Source organism: Chanodichthys erythropterus, chromosome 2 (genome assembly GCF_024489055.1).
Source record: "Chanodichthys erythropterus isolate Z2021 chromosome 2, ASM2448905v1, whole genome shotgun sequence".
Classification (NCBI taxonomy): domain Eukaryota; kingdom Metazoa; phylum Chordata; class Actinopteri; order Cypriniformes; family Xenocyprididae; genus Chanodichthys; species Chanodichthys erythropterus.
Genome location: NC_090222.1, coordinates 34,979,568 through 35,006,542, shown reverse-complemented (window position 1 = coordinate 35,006,542; position 26,975 = coordinate 34,979,568). Strand labels below are relative to the sequence as shown.

The window sequence follows — 26,975 nt, the reverse complement described above, 5'->3', positions numbered from 1 at the left end:
TGCAATGTACTATAGAAAAAGGGAATATGTAACCACATGGTCTACTATATGTAACTTTTTTCACTAGGGGAAACATGACAAACTGGGGCCCAGGACAGGAAAAAGCAGCAGACAGACTGGCTAAACCGACCGTCTGCTAGCTGCCTCACCTTACAGAAGTCAGATAAATCCCAACACATATAAACTCTTACACCTAGATATTATCATATAGAGACTGTGTCTGTACCCCGAGTTAGTAAAAACAAAAAACTTTCAAACCCATTTAATGGTATAAATTTAATTGATGTTCAACAAATAAAAAATAGAGATAATAATGATAAACAAATGATAAAGCTTGGGTTGTTAAATATTAAATCACTTTCTTCAAAAGCACTTATTGTAAACGATATTATCACACACAATAATCTAGATGTGCTATGTTTGACAGAAACCTGGCTAAAACCGGACGATTACATTACTTTAAATGAGTCCAGCCCTCAAGGTTATGATTATCGACACAATCCTCGACAGAAAGGCAAAGGGGGAGGTGTTGCTGTAATTTATAGTTATATTTACAGTATCAACCAGAAGTCTTTCAAATATAATTCCTTCGAAGTGATGGTGCTTTACGTAACATGATGTAAGTTAACATCGTGCTGGCTACTGTATACAGGCCACCAGGACACCATACAGACTTTATCAAAGAAATTGCAGATTTTCTAACTGCTAGATCTGCCTATTTTTCAAAACTAGAAGAATAAACACAACCCTAGGAATTTATTTGATACAGTGGCTAAATTAACAAGAAATAAAGCTTCAACTTCTGATGTTTCCAAAGAGCACAGCAGTAATGACTTTATGAACTTCTTTACTTGCAAGATTGATAATATTAGAGAAAAAAATATAACCATGCAACCGTCTACTACAGTATCACGTCAGACAGTACATTGTAGTGTCCCTGAGGAAAAATTCAATTAATTTACTGCTTTAGGAGAGGAAGAATTGTCTAAACTTGTTAAATCATCAAAATCAACCACATGTATGTTAGACCCTACTGACTAAGCTATTGAAAGAGATGCTTCCAGAGGTCATAGATCCTCTTCTTAATATTGTTAATTCATCTTTATCACTAGGATACGTACCAAAAAAATTTAAGCTGGCTATTATTAAACCTCTTATTAAAAAAACACAACTTGATCCTAGAGAATTAGTCAATTACAGGCTGATTTCAAATCTCACTTTTCTGTCAGAAATACTAGAAAAGGCAATATCATTGCAACTATGTTCCTTCTTAGAAAGAAAAAGTATCTGTGAGGATTTCCAGTCAGGATTTAGACTGTACCATAGTACTGAGACTGCTCCCACTAGAGTTACTAATGATTTGCTCTTATCATCAGATCGTGGTTGTATCTCTCTATTAGTGTTACTGGATCTTTGTGCTGCATTTGACACTATTGATCACAATATTCTTTTAAATAGACTCGAAAACTGTGTTGGCATTAGTGGAATTGCATTGTCATGGTTCAAATCATACTTATCTGACTGTTATCAGTTTGTAGTAGTAAACGAAGAGAGGTCATATCAATTACAAGTTCAATATGGAGTACCGCAAAGCTTAGTACTAGGACCGTTGCTTTTCACTCTGTACATGCTACCCTTGGGAGATATCATTAGGAAGTATGGCGTTAGTTTTTATTGTTACGCTGATGATACTCAGCTCTATATTTCTTCGCGCCCTGACGAAACTTACCAACTTACCTTGATGAATATGATCCTCAACTGAATGGAACTGGAATAAATATTTTGAATGTTGCGATCCTATCAGACTTATGATAGCAACCTGAATTGTAACAAAGCACTGTTCTCCAGAGGAGAACTGGCCCCCCGACTAAGCCTGGTTTCTCCAAAGGTTTTTTTTTTTCTCCATTTTAACACCTATTTGCCATCCGTTTGCCACCTGATGTCACCTGTTGGAGTTTGGGTTCCTTGCCGCTGTTGCCTTTGGCTTGCTTAGTCGGGGACACTTGACATTTGGTTTGACATTTGATATTCAACAGTATTCTTGACATTTATTCAACAGTGCTTTGATCTGCCTGCATTGACACTATTCTTTAAGAGCTGCTGTGCAGCCAAAATTATATACCAGTTATCAATGTAAAGCTGCTTTGACACAATCTGCATTGTAAAAAGCGCTATATAAATAAAGGTGACTTGACTTGACATGGAAGAGCTAACTCTGCACTCTTCCTATTGCCTTTCACATAAAATATTGCTGTATAGTATTCATTTTCTGAAAAGAAGAAATAATTTTGTTATTTATACATAAATACAACTATACTACAAAGAAACCTACAAAAAAAAAAAATAACATCAATCACATTGTTGATGCTACTATCTATAAAAAATCCCAGTGGGGAAACACATCACTGCTATTCCACTGTGGTACAGCGTTGCCATACGGCAGCACTGATATTTGATCAATTTACAGTAAAACTATGTTAGACAAAGTTGATTTGTGAATAAAAATTTCTAATTCACTTATCAAAGAGGCTGCAAAACATATATATTACATAAAATGTAAAAAATCAATATAATTTTATGTGTATTATTTATCATGTGTGTGTATATATTATTATTTATCTTGTAAAGTAAAGTAGGGTGTGCTAAACCAGACATCTTTTTAGTTCCCATCTTGACCATCACACTTGATGGTGAGTTTGTTTAGCAGTTTCTACACGACACACTTCACGTGTGTCTAATGATATTAGGCAGGTTTCCTCAAGCGTCTCTCTCTTTGCCCTTTAAAAATTTTACCCTTCTGAACAACAACAAATCCATCATTTATGCAAGGTGTGCAAGAAATGGCAGTATAATTCACTGCAATGTTTTCATGATGAAATTATCATTAATAATATTTGAGAGTTGAATTAAATGCAAAATTTGAGGTGTGATTTATGCCCAACATGAGTTTACTGCTTATGGTTAGAGGTTTTGAAAAACAGATGTGAGCTGCTTGCCTTAGCAAAGCCACTAAACAGCACAACTTCATTTGCTTTTTTATGCCACATTATTATTATTTTTTAAAATTTTATCATTATTTTCAATACAAAACCACTTACATGCATTAGTAAAATTCAGGTAGTGCTTCTCATGTTAACCTGTGAAGTGTGCTTATGTGAAGTGCTTATGTATGTAGCCATAAAATTATGTTTTTTAACACAAGTAAACAAGTATTAGCATGCCTATCGGGAAAGTTAAAGAGTAAAGTGTGGGAACTATTTTATGTGGGAATTAGCTTCAGGTTGTTGACTAACTGTTAAGTTGAAATTGTTCAGACAGGTTTGTCCTCTTGACTAAGAATTAAATGATGATTCAGGTGGGTTTTCAAAAAATAACATAATCATGTGGTTTGTCTTGGCTATCAAATTGAAGTGTCTTCTGGAAAAATATTTCAATGGAGCATGCTTCATTGTAAATGTGCCAACGATCAACTGTCGTGTGAGGCAAACAAGATCTACTGTATCTGTGAATGAGGAACTATCCAATGCAAATAAGTTGATGCGTATTGCTGTGTTGTGTTATTGTCATTATTATTTTGCATTAAAACCTTGCTAAGTTTTTTGGGTTTAATTCTTATTTTGTTGATCCTTTTTTTTTCTAACAAGCAGTGTCAGGGAACAGGTGCTTCCAGATCGCAGGACATAAACAGAGAGGTTTCAGGTTTATACAACTACTAGTATATAAAATGTATGTACCAGTCACAATTGGAATACATACTATGGCAAGCCATTTTAACATTTCATCCTTAAAACGTACTACAGTAGTCAACATTTGAAGTGGATCAAAAAAGTTAATCAAAGTTGTCCTAAAAACTAAGTTGTCCTAAGAAGAAGGTTTTAGGACAACTTTGAAGAAAGGTTTTGATCCACTTCAAATGTTGACTACTATAGTATGAACCACTGAACCACTGTCCTCACATGAACTGATTTAAATATGTTTTTTTAGTAACTTTATGGATCTTGAGAGAGGAAGTGTCCATTGCTCCCTATGAAGGCCTCACGGAGCCATCGGATTTAAACTAAAATATCTTAATTATGTGTTCTGACTGGTGTGAAACAGCATGAGGGTAAGTAATAAATGACAGAATTTTCATTTTTGGGTGAACTAACCCTTTAAGAATTACTTATTCATTAGCTACTAATGCTTATACTATAGATACTAATACCTTTTTAAAAGATACTAGTACTCATTTATTAGATAGTTCTTATTTTTTTAGATACTGGTACTCATTCATTAGATACTAGTTCCTATTAAATTGGGACTAGTACTTATTTATTAGTTACTAGTATTTATTAGATACTAGTACATATTCATTAGATATAGCACTTATTTCGATATTGACTAGTAACTGTTCTATTGTTACTATAAAACATTTTACATTTTTGCCATTGACTTCTGTGAATCTGTCATTCAGATATCAACTATTCAGTTTTGACTAGTATGTATGCCAGTTGTGACTAGTACATACTTTTTATATACTAATATATGTTCATTAGGTACTAGTATTTATGTTTTAGATGCTAGTATGTATTATTAGATACAAGTACTTAGTTATTAGATACTAATTCTTATTTTTTACATATTCGTACCCATTAAATTGATTTAATTTATTTATTTATTTACTACATACTAGTATTTATTCATTAGACACTAGTTTTTATTCATTAGATATTAGTACTTACTATTACCTATTAAATAGATACTAGCACTTATTCATTAGATGCTAGTAGTTATTTATTAGGTACTATTACTTATTATCACAGTCACAACTTTTTTTACTCATCTTACGTCTGTAACGCATTGCTGTGTAGGAAACATATGACGAAGAAGTCTTTACTTAGTAATCCAGCAGGAGAATATACAGGAACAGGTGACACACAACACAACACAACACAACACGAAAAACATACCAGACTGGACACTGTGGTTAGGATAGTGACTATCTAGGGAGTGCTGATGAGAGGTGTTGACTTGCAGGTGCCAGTGATTGGAGATCGTGTGCAGGTGAGGAACAGGAGGGATGCTGGGAAATGTAGCGCCGGTGCTGGTGACTGTGACAGTAAATTCCCCCCCGGCCAGGTGCGTCCGCACGCCATAATAGAAGATCCAAATGGGGAGGGCTGGAGGGGGTCCTGGAGTTGGACGGAGTGAAGGTGAGATGGAAGATGCTGGAGGTGGCTCAGGAGGAGGACGGTTAAGCTGGAGGATGAGCCAGGTGGTGACCTAGTCCCCAGCCAGGATGGTGGACCACAGTGGCGGCACTGGAGGGAGGAGCCATAGTGGTGATGGCTTCAGCGTCTCCTTAGGGACGAGTGAGGGCGCCGGCGATGATGGATCAGGAACCCACGGTGCAGATGGAGGGCTGATGGAGTGGATCGACACCGACGACCCAGACAACTGTGACGGAGCCACAACGATGACCCCCCGAGATGGATGCAGGGATCCAGAGGGCTGAGGTGTAGCTGGAGCGACCGAGGGCAGAGATGGAGCCTGAGGTAGGGTGGAGCTAGCTGGATCAGTAGGGGTGAAGGGCCGGAGAGCAACAGATGGCCAGCAAGTCTGTTGTGCAGGTGACACAACGTCCAACCTGGCTGAAGCCAACAGTCCGAGGAAGCTCCATGAAGCCGGAAACTCATAGATCCCAGCAGATGTCGAGGGAGGTGGAGGAGTCAGGGCGACAGGTCGAAGTGGAGAGACCAGGACAGAAGCCGGAGGCGGACCCACAGGATCCTCATGCCCAGATGGAGTTGGCTCACAATAGGCCTGCGATGGAACCACGTCACTGAGAGGAGATGATGGTGGTACAGAGTGACTGATGGGGGACAGCTCAGGCCGGACAGCAGACGTGGCTCGGGTCTGAGAAGAAGGCAGGGACAACGAGCTGACAGAAACATCAAGGAGAGGATGTGGGAGAGGGAGGCTGGGAGGTTGAATAAGATGAATTTCAAACAAGTCTTTACTTAGTAATTCAACAGGAGAATATACAGGAATGGGTAACACGCAACACAACACGAGAAACATACCAGACTGGACACTGTGGTGAGGATAGTGACTGCTTATCTAGGGAGTGCTGATGAGAGGTGATGACTTGCAGAGTGTGACTAACTGGAGATTGTGTGAAGGTGAGGAACGGGAGGGATGCTGGCAAATGTAGTGCCGGTGCTGGTGACTGTGATTAGTCACACTGACCACTGTATAGTTCAATTAAAAATATTACTAGTATAATAAAAAATCTTAGTAACATTTGTAATAAATACTAGTATCTAATAAATGTGTACTAGTATCTATTGAATAACTACTAGTAGCTAATGAATATGTACTCTATTTAATAGATACTTGTATCTATTTAATAGGTACAAGTATCTAATAAATAAGTAATAATATCTAACTAGTCACTACTGAAATAAGTACTAGTATTTCATGAATAAGTACTAGTATCTAATAATAAGTACTAGTAACTATTGAATAAATAGGCCTACTAGTATCTAATAAATAAATACTAGTACCAATTTAATAGACACTAGTATCTAATGAATAGGTACTAGTATCTGATGAAAGAGTACCAGTCCCTAATGTTTAGGCTAAGTACTAGTATCTAATGAATAAGTACTAGTATCTTTTCAAAAGGTAGTTTCTAAAGAATAGGCACTAGTACCTAAAGAATCAGCAGTAGCTAATGAATAAGTACTTAATGGAATAGACACTAGCATCTAAAAAATAAGTACTAGTAGCATGAAAATAGATACTTGTATGTTTTAAGGATTAAATGTTAAAATGGCTTGCCATAGTTGTCTGATGTATTTCCAGCATGTATGGTTACACATGCTGTCAATCAAGCATCTGCAACTACAAAAAGTGTGGAATCATCTGTGGCGGATCAGGATATTTCGTTGCCACATATACCTCACCTCCGTACCTCGGTGAGTTAAGGAACAAAAAGTAGATTCCACCCTGAATGTATTATTTTCACTGTAAGGTGCTGCACAGGGGTATTTCATTCGAGATGGGTTTCATTCGAAATGGATACCTCATTCACACAGGGCGTTGGCATTAATGCTTCTCATTTACTTTGAATGGGTGACATCATGTGTTGCCGATCTGAATTACGCTGCATTCACACAGTGTATGAAGCTTGTGTTGACACGACCTTTATAGTGATAACAGCCAATCACATTACTTTCCGGTATTGCACAAACGCATTTGGCTACCAACTGCTCTAGTGTGTTTGCATGAAGTGATCTGATTTGGTTGACGCCTGCGTTGGCACTTGAAAAGTTAAGAAATCTTCAACTTTTGCTGCTTGCAACGCGAATGAAGCGACGTGACGGAACCCACAATTCAGTTCGGCAATGCATGACGTCACCCATTCAAAGTAAATGAGAAGTGTTAACGCCGGTGCCCTGTGTGAATGCAGCGTTATGCATTGCTCATGGCAGAAGATTTCCCAACTTTTCAAGCCTCAACGCAGGCGTCAGCCAATCAGATCGCCTTATGCAAATTCCTTAGCGCAGACGCTAGCCAGCTGATTTCATGCAACACCAGAAAGTAATGTGATTGGCTGTTACCACTATAACGGTCTCGTGTCAGCCATAGACTGTAAAAAAAAAATGTAGTGTCCGTGATGTCACCCGTATATTTCTAAAGAGCATTTCTGAAGCGAATAGGTGTGTTCAACATCGCTGAGGCTGGATGTAACCGATCGGCGAGATTAGCCGTGTGCAGGCGGGGAGGAGCTGAAAACGGAGACGTGAAGTCGTTTTTACAAGAATAAAATTCAACATAAGCATATGTTATTTAACTAACAATGTAGTGGGGTCTTTGTTTTTTATCCGTTTTATTGTGACAAACATGACAATACAACATCGCGACTACATGAAAAAAGCTTTAATTGTTATAAAAACACTGAAGGCGTGACAATAAACACGAAACACACGTGATTGTTGTCATGCGGTGAATCTGGCCAATCATGAAACAGCTGTGTCGTCATCAGCGCTCGTGCAGCTCCTCTTGAGAAACTGCACTGGCTAACTCAGGCGGCTGATCTCGAATCGCTCTCGCGGTACTTTAAAGCCAAATGTCACAGTCACATGACTTCAGCGCTGTCTCAAGTCGGACAACATTTCTTATCGGCATGCACTGCTTCAAGTCAGCCGCCGATCGGTCTTTGCGGCGCTGCATCAAGTCGAACAAGCCTAATATGTTAGTAGCGCGTCACTTGCACGTCACTCCCTGGTAACTGAAAATGGGCAAAGAGGCAGGACGTGGTTGGAACTGAGGTGCGTGATTACTGAAACCACGCTAGCCTAGCATGACATAATCATGTTAGCAGGCAAAGGAGCTATCTATCTATCTTAGATATCTGAAATATTAATAAATATAAGTTATATCATTAGAAAGTTCTAAAGGTTTACTGTCAATCTAAAGTGTCTTTTTTACGATATAGATGTCACGGGTGCACACAAGAACAAGATGATAGATCCAAGTGCAGCATAAGGGTTTATTGGGCAATCCAAATCGTAGTCCAGAGAACAGGCAAGAGTCAAAATCCAGAATATCAGTCCACAAAACAAAAAGCCAGCAATACAAAATGTGCAAGACAATACAACAAACCACAACTGAGGACAGAAACAACTGAGATTAAATAGACAGACACTGATTACAAAATACATGACAGCTGGGTGTAATGATGTGATAAAGGGATAATGAGTCCGGCAGTGCGTTATGGGTAGTGTAGTCAATGGGGTGAAAACAGTCCAGGATGGAGTGCCCTCAAGTGGCTAATTCGGGCACTCTCACTGACGGTCGTGACAATAGATGCTTCAGCACCAGTAATTGTCATTTGTGCAAATCGCGAGATTAATCCAATCCGTCCATGAGGGTCCACTGAAAAACAAAAAACAGTACTTTTTGTCCACAAACGCATTAAATCCATGAAATATTGTTATATTATCATTGTTGGCATCACATTTCTTCTTCAATATGTAAAGCACTTTGAGTGCCCAGAATGCACATTTCGAGTCTCGACCATTAACGCAGTAAGCCATATTATTTTATAATTGTATCAAATAATCTAGAAAAAGCACAAACATGGCAGAGATGACAAATTCGGCGGCTGGAATTAGCTGAGGTAAAGTGACGGCTCACAGACAGCAATTGACCTGTCACTCAAGTGACCACGCCCTTGATAATGCAGAACTTTAAGGCTCAATATAATTTCAACGGATGACTTATATAAAAAAAACTCACCCCTCTCAGAGTTGTCATGAAGGGCAAAATTAAAAGTATAGAACAAAACCACAGTTTGAACCAGCTGTTAACGTGTTTTTTTTTCTGCTGTAAACTTGGGCATTTTCACATGGGGGTCAATGAGATTCTTTTCTCTTTTGGAGCTTGTCCCTAGCGGCCAGTCGATGAATTGTAGTATAAGTCACTTCTGTATTCTTCATGAGAAACTGGGGGAGGTTGCCACTTGGCATCAGCACAAGCTTCAGACACGCCCTCCATTAAGCTAAGCCCTGGAGCTTTCCTGAAGAAACTTGTTGTTCAAATAGTAATTCCAACTCCATTTCGCTCGCTGTTGTTAAAACTCATTCATGATGACTTATCCGGACATCTTGGAGTGAGAAATACTTTTGTTGGCCTTGCTTAAAACACGATGTGTCCAAATGTTAAACGTGTGTCACACTTGCCAGAACTCCGGTAAGCCAAATCAAATATCAGAGCCTGTTTTGCTGCGACTGATTCCTACTGCGACTGAACTGGATAATCATTTGAAGTTGACTGAATCGAAAATGAAATCTTGGTAAGTACCTTGGAAATTGAGGAATTTGCTAGAGTTCCTGGATTTGTATGCCTTTATTGTTTTGTTTGTCACAGTTTTCTATTCCCAGGGCCGGGTTGGGGAAAAGTGATGGATCTGCGATGAGGGTGATGTATTTTGATACAGTGTTAGAATGACATTGATATGCTTGGACACATTGTATGTGTAGGGCAGTGGCGAGGCTACAGAAGGGCCAGGGCGGCACTGGCCCACCCAGATTGATGGCTGGCCCACCCAATCAAAGGTGCCAGAATATTTCATTTTATTTCCAGACACTACTTTGGCCTGGAAATAGTCATATCTGTTGTGAAAGCCTATATATAATTTGAAAAATGTATTATTAAAAATACATAATGTGTTTTTATTTTGCGCCGGTAAACTCAGCTTTCCAGAGTCACGACAGCAGCTGTTTCTATGCGGCGTGCGTCACCGTCCATGACTTGCGCTTATAATAGACTATGTGTGCCGGTTTGTTTCATTTCTACTGTGATTAGCCTATTTATTCTACAGTAACAATTTATTCTATGGTAACATAGTCACCTATGTGTAAAAAAAATTAAAAATTGAAGTGATGACAATGAAGTTAAATCGAGCTTTGGTTCAGTATTGTTTCCTAGCTTCCCCCACACCATTAAGACGGTAACTCTCCAAACAAGCAAATGCCCCCCATATTTTTCCTGACGTGATCAGTCAGCTCCAGTCCACTAATTTGGAGCGGTTAAGGCCCGGGTATGCTTCATTTCCCACGTTCCCCTCCGTCTCGCGCACAGTTAAGAGTGCAATTCTTGCCCATAAGCGCGGAAAGACGCGTTCGGCGCATGAACCGTCCATGGTCATAAAAAATAGTCTGCGCAGAGAGTCAAAGCTAGTCCACACTCTAGTAAATATTTCTTGTTTGCGCCGACTGAAAACACATGAGAAACATAATGAGAAACATCATGGGACAGGAGAGACTCGGCATGTGGATTTGGGTAAAAATGTTAGGCTAATCGATTTGATGCCGTGCCCGAACCTCGCGTTAATCCTTTCCTTATTATGTTTTCTTATTATCATGCTACTTTTACATTTACATTTATGCATTTGGCAGACGCTTTTATCCAAAGCGACTTACATTGCATTATACTATACATTTGTATCCGAGTATGTGCAATCCCTGGGATCGAACCCATGACCTTGGCATTGCTAGTGCCATGCTCTAACCACTGAGCTACAGGAAAGCAATATTAATTCATTATTAATTTATTATTAAATTAATATTGCAATTCTTTTGGCCAGGTATATCATAGCACATCACCGCATAACCGACGCGCTTCGAGGACAATAAAATATTAGTAAGATAGCTTACTACTCAACAACTTGTTTAACACGAAATACTAATCAGTTCACGAAAAATACAATTTTTTCTCACTATGGGCTACAAGAGAAATAATAAGAAAATAAACTAGATTAATCTGTCATTGTCTCTAAGAGATTTGCGGCGTTATTGCAGCGGCAGATGCGTATTGTCCACGTCATTTCCCGTGATAATAAAATTAAGTGAATTTTATATATATATATATATATATATATATATATATATATATATATATATATATATATATATATATATATATATATATATATATATATATATATATATATACACACACACACACATTAGACAAAAAATAGAGGTCCACCCTATTTCATCAAGGTCCACCCACTTTAAGATTTCTGGCCTCGCCACTGGTGTAGGGTAAAGCTGGCAGAAACTCTTTGAGTTTTATTTTATGGGGGAGGTTGTGACGTCCCTGTCGGTCGTTACTTGGGGTGAAAGTGTGTATTGCGTCTGTGTTTTGCAGATGACTGGCTGATTGTGGCTTACTGGGAGCTCCGGCGCGCAGGTGTTTCTTGTTCTCCATAAAAGCAGCCTCTGCCTTTCAGCATCGTCTCTTGCTCTGGCTCCGTCTCTTGACTTTGGCTTCTAGCTCTTCGTGTCCGTACGTATGGCAGGTATTTCACACACTGTGATGTATTTGAGCTTAACGATCTTTATATTTTATCATGTTATAATGCATCAAAATTATGATTTTATATGTCGCCTTCATGGCTGACATGGATGATGACTTGCCATGTTTGCAGTTGATAGTTTTAACTATACTGATTGGTACGTCCGAAATTATTTTATAAGCATCATATGGTGATTTGGTTATATTACAGTAATGGCTGTATTTCAGTTAAAGTTTTGAATCTAAAGTTTATCTATAGCTTTTTTTTTTCTCTCTCTCTCTCTTTTTTCCAAACCTTTAAACTCTTTATTACAACCTTATTGTGATGATGTCCCCTGAAAAAAACGTAGATGATGGGTAAACAACAATAAAAACAAACAGATACACATTTATTTTATGTGAAATCATATTTTTGATAAATGTCAGACTGTTTGACAATGTTTTTCGTTTTTGTCTTCTAAACGGAAAAACGAAGAAAGCATTCATTTATCACATATTCGACCCTCCTCATGAGCATAAATAAACAAATCTCGAGTCGTTTTTATTTTCGTTTTAATTACACTTTGTTCTAATCCACCAAAAGGAAAAACAATAAAACCAAAATGGATAAACGGCTTGAATATTCGATTTCTACATGGGCAGGAATAAAACGCCCCTTTAATAAAATGTTAACGAAACCTTATTGTAAAGAATTACCAAAAAAAAAAATCTTCTGATTTAAAACGGAACAAGATCAGGTCAGATCATCATTCCTAAATACTTAAAATGTGGAGATCAAATATACGACCTATAGTGAATTTGTTTTGAGGTCTGGTTAAACAAAAATACGTAAGCTCTTAGGCATGTATGATTAATCAAAAGAAAGCAATCTTATTCCTAAATGACAACGATTCTATTATGTCTATTAAACCTTTGAAATCATACCGGAATATTTAAACCTGCTTTTACATTGCCGCTAAAAGCAGTGGTCATGTAAGCTATATGTTTTAAACAGCTTCACAAAGCTGAACACACTATTGCTTCTTCTGTGTTGCAAACATTAAATAATAACGCAAGTATTGCAATAACAATTTATAGTCTGAATATACACTGATTTCAGCAATTAAAATGAGCTAAATGAATGTTGAAACTAATGTTATTACACTGTTCTGCCAGTAGGTGGTGACAAGTGACTGTTAAAATGTATTTGATGTATCAGAATCATTAAATCAAGAGATTCATTTAAAAACACTGGACGAAACATTCATTAATTTCAAACCATATTGAAATGAATTCATTAAAAAAAAAAAAATATATATATATATATATATATATATATATATATATATATATATATATATATATATATATATATATATAGGCTAATTTAACATATTACACATTTCTAAAAAGACATTATTAGTTGTTTAATCTTTTGTTTTAAATAAATGTTTAATTTAATGTTTTGGTCCATGATATTGGATAATATGATGGTTTAGGATAAATCGTTCAGTGGGGTTTGAGCTGTGGGATGCAGTTACAAACAAGCTTATTAATATACAAACCATCCAAGTGCCCCATTTCTAAGATATGGACTACATTTCGATTAATATTATTAATTAATATTAAATTGTAAAAAAATGACATATCCATTTTTATCAAAAGAATTTCATTGCAGGGTTCCCACTCATCCTGGAAAACCTTGAAAACCTGGAAAATTAAAGGATTAGTTCACTTTTAAATAAACTTTTCCTGATAATTTACTCACCCCCATGTTATCCAAGATGTTCATGTCTTTCTTTCTTCAGTCGAAAAGAAATTAAAGTTTTTGATGAAAACATTCCAGGATTATTCTCCTTATAGTGGACTTCAATGGGCACCAAACAGTTGAAGGTCATAATTAGTTTCACTGCAGCTTCAAATTTTTCAACACAATACCAGCTGAGAAATAAGAGTCTTATCTAGTGAAACCATCACTCATTTTCTGAAGAAAATAGAAAATTATGTAAGTTTTAACCTTAAATGCTCATCTTGAACTAGCTCTGTTCTTCTTCTCCTCCTCTATTAGAATTCCAGCAGTGTAGACATTGTTAAGCGTAATACTGCCCTCCACAGGCCAAAGTTTGAACTAACTGTTATATACTTGCACTAGCATTGCATATAAAAATTTGTTCAAACTTTGACCTGTGGAGGGCAGTAATACACTTAGCAGTGTCTACACTGCTGGAATTCTAATAGAGGAGAAGAAGAAGAGAGCTTACTCAAAATAAGCATTTATTGATAAAACTTATATAATTTTCTTTCTTTTTTTTTTTCAGAAAATGAGCAATGGTTTCACTAGATAAGACCCTTATTTCTCATCTGGGATTGTGTTGAACAATTTGAAGCTGCAGTGAAACTAATTATGACCTTCAACTGTTTGGTGCCCATTGAAGTCCACTATAAGGAGAATAATCCTGGAATGTTTTCATCAAAAACTTTCATTTCTTTTCGACTGAAGAAAGAAAGACATGGACATCTTGGATGGGGGTGAATAAATTATCAGGAAAAGTTTATTTAAAAGTGGACTAATCCTTTAACAAATTTTCCAGTCCTGGAAAACACACATTACAGAAAAGGTAAAATGTCCTGGAAAATCTTGTAGTTGTCCTTGGGTTTTTCTTTAGTCGAGACCAAAGAGTTTATCACTCACCTAAAACAATCACCATTAGTTGCAGAAAGTTCATGAATGCTGAGTTTTGACACGTGAGAGTAGCATTTTTTCAATGATGTTTAGTCTTGTGTTGCCACTTGCAGCAGTTGTTATTATATTGTTATAATATGCTATTTTGTGCTTAATTATTATGCAAGTTGATTTTCTGATCATATTTTTCCCAGACACATTGTACCATTTCCAAACCAATCAATCTTAATAACTAATATTTATTTTGTATTTAGTCATGAAGTTAGTTTATGAAGGCTTGTTATCTTTAACAGACAAAGTAAGCCAAAAAGAGAAAAGACAAAAATGATTAAATTCCCACAAGAAGGATGCAATACTAGAAATTGCAGTTAAGGCATGACCATTGGACAGGAAAACGCTCATTGGGTCAGCAGGGTCAGACAAAAACAGGTGGAGAAGAAAAGACACGTTAACTGCAAAATAATTAAGAATAAAGGTGAAGAATTAAGTGTGAAACCATCAGGAACCCTTTAGTCTTCAGTGCCACCATTTTCCAGAACTTCAACCTACCATGGAGTCTCCAGAAGTGCGAGGTGTCAGGATCTCAAAGACTTAGGTTTGGTAAAGAATCCTAAAAAATGTCCCCCATTTAAGAATAACATACTGAATTGTAGTAAAATACAAGAAGACAGATTTTTTTTATAGGCTTTATAGGCCAACAGATTGAGAGTGAGTCTTGAAGCACCAGCACCACATCCTCTTGTACCACTGCTTGAAGAATTCATCTTCCGGAATCTAAAAAAGTCCACTTTTTGCAAAGAAAATGATCTTCCAAAACTAACTGCCAAAAAATAGAATCAGTAGTGCATCAGTAGTAATCTTGTTTCCGCCACTGAATAATAAATTAAAAAAAAAAGTTTAAAAAAACTTTTTATCTCACAATTCTAAAAAATGTTTCTTACAATTGTGAGATTACATAACTGTGATATAAGATCGCAATAGCGAGGGGGGGGAAAAGCCAGAATTGCGAGTTTATATCACGCAATTCTGACCTTTTTTCTCACAATTATTACTTTTTTTCTGGCATTTATATATCTTGCAGTTCTTACTACTTTTCTTAGAATTGAGAGAAAAAGTCGGAATTTGAGTTTCTATCACACAATTCTGACTTTATATCTTGCAATTGCGAATATCAAATCATAATTATGTAAACTCGCAATTGCGAGGAAAAAGGGCTCATCTCTATGCCCTAATCCCTTCAAAGGGTTTACCCTCCAGAGTGAGCTTCGAAGGGATGAAGGGTGTAGGGGTCAAAAAAACTCTTCTTTTGGAACGCACTTCAGCGTCATCTTAACGAGACAATCAAGGAGGAGTAGACTGTGCAAGCTGCGCCCTTTGCGACCCTTCAATATGGCGGCCGTGATTATTTTCACTCCGAAGTGCCCTTCGGAGGGCGATATATCCCATTTGGAACGCACCGGCTATGATTAAGAGCTCATTGCGCTCGAGCATTACATTGATGTGCTCTTGCGTCACAATAATGCGCTCTCGACATTTGATAGTAATATAACGCCATATCCTACTGCACACTGACGGCAGGGTTGCCAGGTTTTCACAACAAAACCCACCCAATTGCTACTCAAAACTAGCCCAATCACATTTCACGTTGGGTTCGGGGGGGTAAAATCTGTGTTTTTACCTCCTGAGGTAAAAGTCACATTATGGGCTAAATATCATGTTATTTGGGGTTGCTTCAACCCTCGGACATGAAAAACAACCCGCAGTAACAGTGTAAAAGTAGCCCAATTCCGTGGGAAAACCGCGGACTTGGCAACACTGGCTGACTGTGACCTCACCAGAAAAAAAGATTAGAAATCACATTTGGTCTTATAACATGACAATACAAAGACAAACTGCCATAATATGAGCTGAAAAATATATCCATTTATTATGCAAAGAATCACACAACATAAGCAAAAAATTATATAATGACTCGTAATAATGTGTAACTCACATCAAAGATTCACATCATTAGAATTTTTTTTTTTACACTATACTTAATCACAATAATGACCAAAACATGCATAATATTCTTTAAAAACATTTTTAGCTGTGATATACTGTACTAAAAGTGCTGCACTACTTTATTAGAGAAGCAGAGAAAGAATGACCCATTTTACACCCCACAAAATTTATTGAAACTTTCTGATTCAAGATTGCTTATGACATTAAAACTTTAACATTAATCCATTTGTGCCCAATTTTTTTCTGAATGGTTTCATGCATATAGTCCTGCTAATAATGTTTTATGTGAACATGTTCTGCATTTATTTTCCCCAGGTTGTTTTTTTCCTTTTCTTAAAAAACGTATTTGAATGTGCGGCAGCTGTAGTTGCCGGTGGGCAAATATGTTGTATACACCCCTCAATGTTAAAATGACATTTTTCATTAAAAAAAAATTACTATTTTTATTTTTTTTTTTTATATAGCTTATATACATTTTTATTAGCTTATATACATTCACCTTTCAGATGATGTATAAATCTCAATTTAAAAAAATTGACCCTTACATTATTGACCCTGGTTTTGTAGTCCAGGGTCACATATAACAAACAAACAAAATGTATAAAATATTATGAAAGCAAAAAACACTAAACAAGCCAAAAAATTCTTAATATTAATATGAAAATTACTTTTCTTTGGGAGGGTTTGCCTTCGCTATGCTTCCAAGAAGTAGGAGTTGGAAGTTGACAGCCTCATGTCACTGGAAGGAAGTAGATGCCTTTTTTTTGTTCTTGAAATCCTTTATTTGGTTGTTTGCTTGCATGTCATTTGTTTGCTTGCATGTCATAAAACATGGAAACCATCTAGAAAACTTACAAAAGGAAGATGACAACTGTACACTGCAGTTGTCAGTGGGCTTGAATTGGTTACATTGGTTCAGAACTTTTTGCATCTCTGCTTGAATCTCATCAAACCTCTTGCCCCATTTATCTTTCAATTGATCTTCGTCATCTTCAGTGATAGCTTTGAAGGCAATCAGCGTCATAAGACCGGTGTAAAACAGGTGGGCCAAGTGAGAGCAGTGGGCCTCCATCACCTTTTTGTCCCCATTACTGTTCTCCAGGTACACTTGTAGGATGGGCCTCCCAAACAGAGAGGTGCCCATCACACCATCATAAAACACATCTAAGCTCCTGTCGCTTCCTTCGCTCCTGTAGAGCTCCACAAACTTCTCCATGTGGTGTTTTGAGTTATTAGGGTCCTGCTTTACTTTTTCCACCATGGTGTTGAAGTTTTTGTACAAATAATTGATGGTCATCTCATATTTGCCATAATTCTCTTTGATCTCATTCATGCGGATCTGTTGGAGCACCATCTTGTTCTTCTCTGAGATGGCTTCGAGCTTTTCGTGGATCTGCTTGAAGTCCTTGTGCGTCTCATGGTCCTCCTCATCCTCGAGGCCTTTCCTGATGACCCCGACCACCGCAGTCACAATCCCAAAGAGAGGATTTATGCAAGAGGCGAAGGAGGAGATTTTCTCCACACAGCACAGCACTTTGACCACAGTCTCTTTGATCTGCCGTTTTTCTGCCATTGATGGGTCTGAATCTTAGACTTTGGCTCTCAGTCTTTCAATCTTGTCTGAATCTGAAATGAAAGGGAAACATGTTTTTAATAAAAACAGTACAGTATAAAAATGTCAATACTTCTGCAACATTGAAGTTTGAAACTGGCATGCTTCCTTTGGGTTTAATTGTAAATATAAATACTAAGGGCCAGATTTACAACACAAACCCTATTTTTAACAGTTTACCTTTTTAGATGCAATATTTATGGGAGGAGATTATAATTAATAATGCAATGTGATTTACTAAGGGTTGAAGTGAGTCGATTTACTGGTTTTGCAGCATTATTTAACACTCAAAGCATTTTTTTTGCGCCTATACTGTTACATCACACGTACCAAATTATCATCAGCTCTGCTTGTTTGCATCGAAATTTGCTACGTGAATTTGCGCTGCTCCTGATAGCAGGCCATGTTGGTGAATTATGTCACACAGGTGGTGGAGTAATAGCCTCTTTAGATGAATCCGTATTAATGCAAGATTTTTTTTCTTATAAATCGTGTTTTTAGTTATAATTTTCATTTTTCTCAGTTATTTAGCTTTATTTCCAGATTCACAGGCTCGTTTTTACATACCAGAGCACACATGTGCACTCTTCAAAAATGGTGCTTAAAATCTCTGGAAAACTAAAATATGTAAACTACATTTGTATTTATTTGAAATAAAAGATATACATTGCAGGCTTACTTAATGTCAGCTTGCTTATTTTGCTCAAGATAATGATTTATTAAGTCCATATGTCATAAAAACAAGAAACTATGCACATTTCTCTATTTTGAACCTGAACTTGCAGTGTCAAAATAGAGAGATGCTTTGTGGAATTTTCTTCTGTTTGAGTAAATTTATACTGATATATTATATTGAGTATAAATTTATATTTTAAATTTAAACTTTCATTTCATTCCGAAAACTATCAAATAGTTTAATGTAAAATTACAAAATGGACTATTTTACTTAATATTTGTGTTTTGCATTTTTATGCATATTAGATCTTTCAGTATTAAGCTGTTAGATTAGCAACATACATAACATATCTAGAGGGTCCCAAACTGATTGATTTGGAATAAAGCATTTCTATGACCATAAAATGTTGCTGTCCAGTTCTGAATCTGCCATGTCCAGAGTGGTAATAATCAACTAGAACTTTTTCCCAAATAAGTAACAAAAATTAAACTTTCATGCCAGGGACTCAAATATTAAACTTAAACTTACAAAATGTATATAGTATAACATTTTATTTACATGTATTAGTGCTATCAGAAAGGAAGCTCACAGGAAGTATTGACTCATGTTTATGTAAAATAAGGAATTATTCAATAGTACTAATAAAAAAATAAACATGTAAGCAGGAGAATGTTCTAAGCTACAAATCTTACCTTTAAATGCGTCTGCAGCTGTTCAGTTCCTGGTGGTGCTGCTGCTTTTTATGTACAAGCAGCCCCCATTTCACTGTCCGGTCTGAGAAACAACCCCTCCCTCTTTGTCAAAAAAGGGCATGCAGGTGTGGGAGTGACTCATACCACAGCAATGCTGATTGGTTTGAAAATCATGCAGCTTTTCCACAATTCCCTTTCTGAAGAACACACACTGCTTGGAAAATGGATGCAATGCGTTCTACCAAGTTCAGTAAAGAATCGTATCATGTATAAGAATGAATAACAGATGAGATGAGCAGATAAGTAAATTAGAGAATATTTGCCTGCATAAATTATAGGAAAAGAGGAAATTCCAACATTGACGAGTCTAATACTAATGCATGACTCAAAAGTATACTATTTGTATGTGGAAAAATATGGGCCTCAGACATCAAACATTCTGAATGAATTTCTGCATACAGTAGATTGTAAAACATAATTAAATGCAACAATTACATGAGAAGGTTTTATTCATTCTGATCCTGTTTCATGAATTTACTCACTGTTTCAAGCTTTACTCACCCTCAAGGCATTCTATGACTTTCTTGTTCCTGATGAACATAATTGAAGTTCACAAAGCTTACACTATCATGCTATTAAACTTACGGAAAAGGTGTAATTGACACGACACCAGTTTACACTTTCTTCGTAACTTGTAACAAAAGGCGATCTGGCAGGAGCTCGTTATTGGTCTTCGTAACTTGTTTAAATATCAAATGAGAAAACAGTTCATTTTTGTTTTGTTTTGTTTTTTACACAAACGCATAGCTTCACTTCAGAAGGCCTTTATTAACCCTGTGGAGCTGCATGGAGCACAGATTTATGATTGTTGGTTGTGGATAGAAGCTTTTTCGTCAGCTCATACTCCTTGATCCCTATCACTGCCATTATAAAGCTTGGATGTGTCAGGATATTTATTAATATTAGTTTGATTGTTCATCAGGAACAAGAAAGTCATACACACATAGGATGGCTTGAGGGTGCATAAAGCTTGGGCTAATTTTCATTTGAAAGTGAACTAACCCTTTAAGACAGGAAAATGAACTCTTAGGTTGCAGTGAGAAGACTGGATGCCTCAAATGGAAATCTTAACTTTTTCCTTCCAAGTACCTGCGGCAGAACAGAGAAAAAAAAAAATAATAATTTTTTTAGCAAAGTATATTCAGAGAGTTTCAGGTAGTTATTTGTTGAAATGTGAACATCTTGATGGTATCAGTTAGAATATTATCAGATGTTTCACACAGTATGCTGTCGTTTTCCAGCAAAGGTGTGTAGAAATTTACAGCTATTGTTGAAAACTTAAAATCCTGGTCATTTTTTTTTGTAAGTATATATTCCATTTCACACCTTCCCAGCTAACAGGGAACACTCTCAGAACTTTAGCTAATGTTCTGGCAAGGTTCTCTCAACGTTATGAACAAACATTCTTCCAGTAACATTAAAGTATTAGTCCACTTTTAAATAACATTTCCTGATAATTAACTCACCCCCATGTCATCCAAGATGTTCATGTCTGTCTTTCATCAGTCGAAAAGAAATTAAGGTTTTTGATGAAAACATTTCAGGATTATTCTCCTTATAGTGGACTTCAGTGGACTCCAAACTGTTAAACCTTAACTGGTCAAAATTAGTTTCAGTGCAGCTTCAAAGGGCTTTAAACGATACCAGACGAGGAATAAGTGTCTTATCTAGCGAAACGATCAGTCATTTTTGAAAAAAATACAACTGTATATGCTTTACGAATACAAAATATCACCTTGAACGTACTTCCGGTAAAAACGCTTGCGCTGTATGCCCTATGCCTTTCCTATTCTACTTACGGAATGAACGCGGCCTGGAGGCCATTGAAGTAAACTATAAGGTGAATAATCCTGGAATGTTTACATCAAAAACTTTAATTTCTTTTTTCTTTTTTTCATTATTTATGCATTGTTCATGGAACTCTTTCCCTGAAACATTTTAGCTGGATGTTCATCATTTTTTAAATGTTACTACTTCAGAGAACATTCAAAAGTCAAGTCACCTTTATTTATATAGGGTTTTATATTTTTTATAAATATATTTTTGAGCAAGTAAATGTATTTTTACTCCAGTACGTTTGTGATGAGTAATGCAGTTACACATTACATTTTGTATGGCACCTAACTTTTTCTGCAGAAGTTTGTTTCTGATATAAAGAAGCGATATCGCCATCTAAGAGCAGTGAAGGTACTATATCTTGTGCGTTTTTATTGTCAGCAAGGCTACTTTTTGTGAATGCAAGGTTTCTGAATCACAGGTGTTTGGTTTAGGATATGAGGTCATGACTGCAGCTGGTAATGAGGCCCAAATCGGCACATCTAGTGCAAGTAGACATTGACTATTTAATTTCACTTCACATTATTCCATTTGTCTGGTATATTGATGAGATGTTTTTGATGGATATTGGTTTACTTATGGCCTTTTTGTGAACTTGACTTAAGAGTTTGTAAACGTTTAAAAGGTTGTTGCATCAACCTTGATTTATTGCAGTATTAAGGTGTTCAAAATAAACATGATTTCTCATTTTACAAATCAGTTGCTTCTTATTTTCACCATCATGTCTCTCAGGTGTTAAGGAGTAGTGCATTTTTGAGCCTACATTCAGTATGAGTAAAATACTTAAGTACTGTTAAAATCTGTTACTTTAAAGGATTAGTTCACTTTCAAATTAAGATTTCCTGATAGTGGACTTCACTGGACTGTTGAACTGTTGAAGGTCAAAATGTCAGTTTCAGCGCAGCTTCAAAGCATTCTACACGATCCCAGACGAGGAATAAGGATCTTATCTAGAGAAACCATCGCTCTTTTTTTTTTTTTTTTTTTTTTTTGTAAATTTTATACATTTTAACAATAAATGCTCATCTTGAACTAGCTCTCTTCTTTTTCTCTATTAGAATTCTGGCAGTGTAGACACTGCTAAGTGTAGACACTGCCCACCTCAGGTCACAGCAATTTAATTTAAAATTTAAACATTATTTTTTTTTTAATTATTATTATTATTTATTTATTTTTTGAAAATGAGTGGTTTCTCTAGATAAGACCCTTATTTCTCATCTGGGATCATTTAGAATGCTTTGAAGCTGCACTGAAACTGTAATTTTGACCTTCATCCTTTTGGAGGCCATTGAAGTCCACTATATGGAGAAAAATCCTGGAATGTTTTCATCAAAAACCGTTAATTTCTTTTTGACTGAAGAGAGAAGGACATGGACATCTTGGATGACATGGGGGTGAGTAAATTGTCAGGGAATTTTAATTTGAAAATGAACTAATCCTTTAAGGCTTTTACTCAAGTAATATTGGAATTGGTTACTTGCAACTTGTGATGGAGTCATTTTCCATGTACTTTTACTTAAGTGGTTTTCAGGTACTCTTTACACCTCTGCCAAAAATGCTTGCAAAATGTTAATATGGAATTTCCTTAACATTCACACAACTAAGAAAACATTTTTTAAAACTTTTAAAAAACTGGATGTTTCAGAAATAACGTTTTCATAACTTAATAAGAACATAAGCAAACATTCTTAGAACACATTTTTGTGAGGTGGGTTTCTGCTTGTTATTTCTAACTTGTTATTAAAGCAATTAAACTGTTATGAGATGCTTCAACAAGTTATGAGATGTCAGAGCACAATACGGCTCACTGAGTAATATGACTAATATTCACAGGAATATTATGCAATAATTCTACAGAATCTAAACCCTACGGCCATAAAAATTTCAAAGTGAATCACGTTGCAGTGAGAAAGAGCGGATGTCCCATTATCCCAATATCTTATTATTTTTCCTTCCATGTACCTGCGGGAGAACAGAGGGGGAAGAAAACAGAACTTTTAGCAAAGTATATTCAGAGAATTTTGGGTAGTTATTTGTTGAAATGTGATAATCTTGATAGTATCAGTTAGAATATTATCAGATGTTTCACACAGTATGCTGTCGTTTTCCAGCAAGTGTAGAAATTTATAGTTATTGTTGCAAACTAAAAGCTTGGTAATTTTTTTTGTAAATATATATTCCATTTCACACCTTCCCAGCTAACGGGGAACACTCTCAGAACTTTAGCTAAAAGGTTGGCAAGGTTCTCTCAACGTTATGAACAAACATTCGTCCAGTAACATTAATAGAACATTCCCAATAATGTTCCCAAAACATTAGCACAAAAACATTTATACATTGTTCATGGAACTTTTTTTCCTGAAACATTTTAGATGCATGTTCCTTATTTTTTAAATGTTACTACTTCAGAGAACATTCAAAAGGAACATTCCAATAACGTTTGCAAAATGTTAATATGGAATGTTTTCTTGAAGTCCCCCTGTAGTCAATTATTTTATTCCTTAAAACTCATATGCTATAAATGCTATTTCTTCATGCTATAAAATAGCTTTAATGTAACTCTACAACCTTGCCTCATTTAATATACACGGATCAATGAATATGCAAATTAGCCCCACCTCCACCTGATCACGCCAGCTCCGAGAGTCTAGTGTTGCTATAGTGACGAGCAATTTGTTGTTTGTGTTGTGGATATTTAACAAAAAAAAGCTTGCTTCGCTTCGTATATTCAGTTTAATTTCTGACGCTTAAATTGTGTTTTAAATTATGAATTGGTAAAACACCTTTGCAAAACGGTCTGAATCCACTTGCATTCGTTTGGACTGCTCTCTCACTGTATCACCTGAAGCGATTTCTCAGTAAAACAGACAGTATCGAGAGAACAAGCAGCCGTTTTCCTCTGTTAACATGTGCTAAATTGATGTATGACAATTTCTGGGCTTTTTGGAGTTCAGATTTAAACAAACATTCAGATGAAATCCTGTGCCTTCTCCGTACATAAAATAAATGCACATCCTTGAATGAGCGTGGATTTCCAGCGTATTTACTTGAACTTATCAAGTAGGCTAATATCTATGGTTTGATCCATTAAAGAGGCGACCAAAATCAAAATTTATAATGGACTGAATAAAGCTCTCTCAGAACTTGACGTGCGATTCCACACTGACTGACATATGCACACAAATCACGGTCGCACACACATGCCCAGAGCAATATTGTTTTAGCAATGTTTTAAATATTTCAAAGGACAAAAACATGAACTTTATTGGCTTTACTTCGTCAGCTGTCACTTTACTTTGGTGCAAGCCCCTATGCCCACTTGGCACATCCCTTGCGACGGTTCTGTCATAATATGAATTAATATAGATAGCCTTTTTGCTTGACTACATTTTCAAACAGCTAATAATGTGTTGCTAATGTTACACACACAGTTTCTGTTCTTCATCTCAGACTCAGACAGCTGCCTTCTAACAATCAGTATCCTTAGAAATGCTTTAAACAACTCAAAACGTCAGTGGAGAAAGGCATATAGTTCATCATAACATCGTAATAGACTCGCTATATTGATAAATCTACACAATTTTTCATATTGTTGGGGATAAACAGTTTAGGACCCTTGAAACCAGATATGTTGAATAAAGACCTGGAGTCAAAGTTTAAAAAAAATAAATAAATTGAAGAAACATTAAAGGTTCCCTAGAATTGAAAATTGAATTTACCTCGGCATAGCTGAATAACAAGAGTTCAGTACATGGAAATGACATACAGTGAGTCTCAAACACCATTGTTTCCTCCTCCTTATGTAAATCTCATTTGTTTAAAAGACCTCCGAAGAACAGGCGAATCTCAACATAACACCTACTGTTACGCAACAGTTGGGATCATTAATATGTATGACCCCAATATTTGCATATACCAGCCCATGTTCAAGGCATTAGACAAGGGCAGCCAGTATTAACATCATTTCATTATTAAACAATTGCAGTCTAATTCATTAATACAACTTCATTCTTTATAAATCTTTCCAACAGTGTAGCATTAGCCGTTAGCCACAGAGCATATCCTCAAACTCATTCAGAATCAAATGTAAACATCCAAATAAATACTATACTTACATGATCTGAGGCTGCATGACGAACACTTTGTAAAGATCCATTTTGAATGTTATATTAGCTGTGTGAACTTTGTTTATGCAATGTTTAAGGCAGTCGTGAGCTCGGGGACAGGGAGCACGAGAATTTAAAGGGGAAGTGTGCTGAATCTGCGCATTTATAATGATGCCCCAAAATAGGCAGTTAAAAAAAATGAATAAAAAAAAAAAATCTATGGGGTATTTTGAGCTGAAACGTCACAGACACATTCAGGGGACACCTTAGACTTGTATTACATCTTGTGAAAAAGCATTCTAGGGCACCTTTAATGAAGAATAGTTTGCAGTTTCATCAGCAGAAGCCAGCTTCAAGTCTCACAAGAAGTTCGTAGGCCGCTCTGCGTACATTCACATTTCCACAATTATACTCTAACAGAGTCAACTAACTGCATGATTACTTCAGGTTGAATGATTCTGATTGGCAAAGAAAAATAGACAGCTTTGGTAATCTTCCACACATGGACAGATAATCAGACGAGGGGACCCTGGATTTAGGTACCGGATGTCCTTTTGGGGTCATGACATAGCGTCTGCTGGTCTCAAGCAGAATGCCAGTTGTCCAGTACAAAGGACCTGCACAGAACACTTAGGCCACACTGACTGACATGCACACGAATCACAGTCTCTGCTCTGATCAGGAAACTTGCCCCAAAACATACTGATAACATGTTCTTTTCTCTCAGTGAGAGGTACAAAGGAAAATAAAAGCTTTAACATACGTTGAAGAAGTCATTCAAATAATTTAACAGAAATATAAATGTTGATTAATAACTTAAAAGATATATATATTGAAGCGGCAGTTGATTCCAGAATCCATTCCTTCAGTATCAACAGAAAATTTACCGGGATAACCTGGCTTCTCTCGAAATTTTCCAGCTTCAGAGCAGTCATAGTTAATGATATGCTAAAGCCTGCTGGCACGTTGTTGTGATTGCTTACAAGGTCTGTGACGTCACAAATACCCATGATTTCAAACCCCAGGTTTTAGACTGTCTTTGGTTTACTGCAGTTTCAAACATAAAATACTCTGCAATGGTGCTGACTTATGAATTTGCACATGGTTTGTCTTAAAGCATATTAAAAACACCACATAGACACATAAACAACATTTAAAAACTTGATTTTCACCACAGGGGGTCTTTAACTGCTTTAATAACAAGCCGAAACCCGAAAACAGCAGAAACCCACCTCACAAAAATGTGTTCTAAGAAACATCCAGTTTTTGTAATATTTTTTTTTTTTCAAAAAAAAAAAAAATTCTTAGTTAAGCAAATGTTAATTTTTTTATGTTCTTTATGTGTCTATGTGGTGTTTTTAATATGCTTATATCGAAATATTTTACATAGCTAAAACAATATTGCTCTGGGCGTGTGTGTGTGACTGTGATTCGAGTGCATATGTCAGTCAGTCAGTGTGGCCTCGCGTGTCAAGTTCTG

General features: G+C 36.4%; 1 protein-coding gene across 1 annotated transcript; it reads right to left on the bottom strand.

The window, feature by feature from the left end:
• Positions 1–5,262: 5,262 nt before the first annotated feature.
• On the bottom strand, positions 5,263–18,086 carry LOC137029555 (uncharacterized). The gene is made up of 2 exons (XM_067399169.1): positions 17,391–18,086; positions 5,263–5,895 (listed from the first exon to the last, which is right to left on the bottom strand). The coding sequence occupies exons 1-2, from the start codon at positions 18,084–18,086 to the stop codon at positions 5,263–5,265; spliced, it is 1,329 nt and encodes a 442-aa protein (XP_067255270.1).
• Between the last annotated feature and the right edge of the window lie 8,889 nt (positions 18,087–26,975).